This window comes from Mauremys reevesii, linkage group 13 (genome assembly GCF_016161935.1).
Source record: "Mauremys reevesii isolate NIE-2019 linkage group 13, ASM1616193v1, whole genome shotgun sequence".
In the NCBI taxonomy this organism is placed as follows: Eukaryota; Metazoa; Chordata; order Testudines; family Geoemydidae; genus Mauremys; species Mauremys reevesii.
The window spans coordinates 10,078,365-10,082,915 of NC_052635.1; the positions used below are offsets into that span (position 1 = coordinate 10,078,365).

Below are 4,551 nucleotides of genomic sequence, written 5' to 3' on the forward strand. Positions count from 1 at the left end.
GCCTGTAATTGCCAGAATCGTCTCTGGATCCTTAAAAATTGGTGTCACATTAGCTATGTTCCAGTCGTATGGTACAGAACCTTATTAAATGATAGGTTACATACCACACTTAGTAGTTGGGCAATGTCCTATTTGGGATCCTTCAGAACTCTAGGTTGAATCCCTTCTGATCCTGGAAACTTATGACTGCTCAATTTAGCAACTTGTTCCAACATCTGTATTGACACCATAATCAGGGAAAGTTGCTCAGATTTGTCACCTAAAAAGAACGGCTCAGGTGTGGGAACCTCCCTCACATCCTCTGCAGTGAAGATTGATGCAAAAAATTCATTTAGCTTCTCTGCAATGGCCTGACATTACTGGAGTGCTCCTTTAGCATCTCAATTGTGCAGTGGCTGCCCTGTTTATTTGGCAGGATTCCTGTCTGATGTACTTAAAAAACATTTGGTGTTAGTCTTTGAGACTTTAGCTAGATGCTCTTCAAATTCTTTTTTAGTCTCCCAAATTATGCTTTTACAAATGACTTGCCAGAGTTGATTCTCTTTTTTTTCCCCTCAGTAAGATTTAATTTCCTATTTTCCTATTTTTGCCTCTAGCCTCTTCTTTGACTTTGTTGTTTAGCGATGGTTGCACTTTTGTGGTCCTCTTACTATGCTTTTTTAAATTTGGGTTACACATTTAATTTGAGCGTCTATTATGGTGTTTTAAAAAAGTCTCCATAGAGCTTGTTGGCCTTTCACTTTTGTGACTGTGCTTTTTAATTTCTGTTTAATTAACTTGCTCATTTTATGTAGTTCCCCTTTCTGAAATTAAATGCTACTGTGATGTGTTGCTTTAGTGTCTCTTCCACCCTCTCCCCCCACCCTGCCCCGCCACACACACATACGAATGTTAGCCTGTCTAGGGCCGCAGCAAGGCTTACAACATCCAATGGAAGTTGGAAACCTCCCTCCCTTGGCCCTCATGTAATTAACAATGGATCCATCCATACAGATCCTGCTGAGTGACATTCAAACCTAGCATCTTGGAATCTTCAGCACAAAAAAGTTTCCTCCTCCCACTGGAGCTCACCTGTCAAGGTTGTTACAGTAAATGAGGAAAGCTGTAAAACAAAGACACAACAACATGTACTAAGGAAATGTTACATTAGGGTTTGGGGTAGGCTGCAGGTCTGACTGCAATTGCAAAAGAAAAGGAGTTGGCTCTCCTTTGAAAAATACATGACTTAATCCTTTTGCTTCCTATATCAATTACCTTCAGGACATTATAATTAAAGTTTTGGTCATTTTGATGAAATTTCTACATTTCTAAAACCATTTAATATTCCACTGACTGTCTTTCTCAAGGCTTCCTTCACCTCCTTGTTTCTGAGAGTGTAAATGAAAGGATTTAATAGTGGAGTTACTATAGTGTTAAAGATGTTGACAATTTTGTTCAAATCCAGTGAGTTCTGTGCAGACGGCATGAGAAAAAGAAAAATGGCAGAGCCGTACCAGATCATCACGACAGTGAGATGGGCCGAGCAAGTGGAAAAGGCCTTTTGCCAGCCTTGGGCTGCAGGGATTCTCAAGATGGTGGAGATAATGAAAATGTAGGAGACCACGGTTATTGCACATGAGACCGTGACAACAATGAATGAGTAGATGAATGTTGCCATCTCAACAAGGCGCATATCAGCACAGGAAAGGGCTATCCAGGAATCTATGTCACAAATAAAATGATTGATGACATTTGGGCCACAGAAAGGCAACCTGGATATTAGAGACACTAGCACAGAGATAGCCAGGAAGCCACATAGCCAAGAGGCGAGGGCCAACTGACCAGAGAAAGTTCTGTTCATGAGGGAGCTGTAGCGCAATGGGTGGCATATGGCCAGATAGCGGTCATAGGCCATGACGGCCAGGAGGAAACATTCTGTGGCACCCATGGAGAGGAGAAAAAACAATTGCAGGAGGCAGACAGTGAAAGAGATGGTTTGGCTTGTGCCTAGCATGACGCCAATGGCCTTGGGGACACATGCTGTTGTTAACCAGATCTCCAGGAAGGAGAGATTGCAGAGGAAGAAGTACATGGGGGTTTGGAGCCGTGGGTGAGTCCTCACTAGGGCTATGATGGACACATTCCCTAGGATCGTTAGGATGTACATCACAGAAAACAGCACAGCAAGGGCCATCCGGAAATACCAAGTGCCAGGAAAGCCAAGTAAGATAAACTCGCGCACGCTGGTTTGATTTCTTATTTTTGTGCCAGCCATGACGTCCACCTGTGAAGACATGAGAGATCATAAGGCATTTAAACATGTTGAACACACATTTGGATGTGCAGTAGTGCAGGCCCCACAATCTGTTAATACAGCTAAGATAAGAGAAGGGAAAAGGGGTGCTACTCAACACCGTCCTGCCTCGTGCACTTTCCACAATGAAGATGAGATCTCAATTCATCATTTTTATAAGGCCCATGAGGATGCATGTTCATCCTATGGTATCTTTCATGTCTTAATGGTCTTGCCCATCAACCCCACTCAACTCACCCCTGAGAAAGTTTCAGGATTTGGCCCGTTCTTTTCATCACTAACCTTGGAAAACAACTTTGCTCTGTACTCAGGACAGAGTTGGAGTTTTTGCACAAGTTGCATTGAAGGTTGACAGGATTTCTACTCCTAAATTCTTTACACTCTTCTGAACTTCAACCAGGCTTGTGTTACTTGTGCCTAGAGTGGTTAAAAAAATTTAGAAAACTGTATCCTTTTTGAAAAATGCCATTTTGTTAAAACTGGAATAGTTCATGAAAACACACTAAGTTTGGCTGAAAATCTCACCAGGGTGGTGTCTCAGGTACAGAGTGAAATTTCTAATTAAGAAAAAATGAAAAAAAAAAGCTTTCTATCCCATTATTTAGGGCACTTATTTGGGATGTAGGGGACCCAATTTGAGTCTCATTTTTGTTCCATATTGGAATAAAAACAGAGTGCAAAACTGTGCCATTTTTCACAAAATGGAATTCTTGTTTCCATTTTTCTTAATGTCTTTTGAAAACTCCAAATCAAATGCTCAGTAACAGGGAAAAAATTAGAAAATATCAGTTATGTTTATTATTCCTTGTTGTCTTCTGGTAGAATCTTAAGGTCCCACCTGTGGTTAGAGGCCCATTGTGCTAGGCACTGCATAAACTTAGCATAGAAGCCACTCCTACTCCAAGCAGCTTGCAATCTAAAAGGCAAGAGACACAAACCAGTAGAAAGAAACAACAGAGATGCAGCTTCCAAGATTTACAGTTCAATGACTTCCTCATTTCTCTTTCACATAACAACCCTCGTCTTCTACTCAATGCCTCTGAAAATCATCTCCACTCAAACCTTACGGTCTGGGATAGACCAGAACAATAGTTAGGAATAATGTTCCAAATACCGTCCAAGGCCAAATGCTTAAGAAACCTATAACTCACCCCACTGTTGCATGTATATTTGTCACATTTTACAATGGTGATTGCTCCTGGAGCTGAGAGAGACGTCATGCTGAGAGAACATGAAGAATAAATGGTTGGTCATCCTTGCACCCTGGTATTTTCAGAGGGATCCATGGGAGTCAGGTACCCAGCTCTCCATAACATTCAGTGGAAACTGCACCAGGAACTCCCTTAGGCTTCTTTGAACACCCCAGCTGCAATGTCCATCCTCTGTCTGTAGTGTTGTTTGAAATCCTCAGACAGATAATGATCCTTAGCACTTCTGTAGCTCTTTATAGCTGCATTGTGCAGAGAATGACCATTCATCCACACAACACACCGGCATGCTAGAGGCCTGATTGAAGGCACAGTGGAGTGAATAGTTGACTAGCCAAGTGTAATTGTTCCCACTGTAGAGCAGAGGCACCCAAGTCTCAAGTCTCTTAGATGTTAAGGTCAGAATGGACCATCATGACCATCTAGGCGGACCTCCTGCACATCACAGACCATAGAACCTCCACCACCCAGTCCTGTAATAAACCCCTAACCTCTGGCTGAGTTTCCAAATTCCTCAAATCATGGTTTAAACACTTCAAGTTAAAAAGAATCCACCATTTACAGTAGTTTAAACCGGCAAGTGACCCATGCCCCAAGCTGCAGAAGAAGGTGAAAACCCCCCAGGGTCTCTGCCAATCTGACCTGGGACAAAATTCCTTCCTGACCCCAAATATGATGATCAGTTAGACCAGTGGTCCCCACCCTTTTTCGTCTGGCAGGTGCCAGATGAAGGACCATGGCGGCGGTGGAGCATCTGCCAAAATTCGGCGGCTCAACTGCCAGTCAGTACGCGGGTGCATTTAGATGCCCCCACAGGTGCCATGGCGCCCACATGCACCGCATTGGGGACCCCTGAGTTAGACCCAGAGCATGTGGACAAGACTCATCAGACAGACTCCGGGAAAGAATTATCTGTAGTAACTCAGAGCGCTCCTGTCATAAACATAGAGCTAAGGATAGCATAAAATCCTTCTTTACCCTGTAAAGGGTTAATTCCTCTTTTACCTGCAAAGGATTAAGAAGCTCAAATAACTTGGGTGACTCCTAACC

General features: G+C 42.9%; 1 protein-coding gene across 1 annotated transcript; it reads right to left on the reverse strand.

Annotated features, from left to right (window-relative positions):
- Positions 1–1,282: 1,282 nt before the first annotated feature.
- LOC120379961 (olfactory receptor 6F1-like) lies at positions 1,283–2,254 on the reverse strand. The gene has a single exon (XM_039497474.1). It carries the CDS (start codon positions 2,252–2,254, stop codon positions 1,283–1,285), a length of 972 nt encoding a protein of 323 aa, XP_039353408.1.
- Positions 2,255–4,551: the final 2,297 nt, after the last annotated feature.

What these genes read in the sequence shown, in the direction of transcription:
- LOC120379961 (XM_039497474.1), bottom strand. Translation starts at nt 2,254, where the DNA reads ATGGCTGGCACAAAAATAAGAAATCAAACCAGCGTGCGCGAGTTTATC.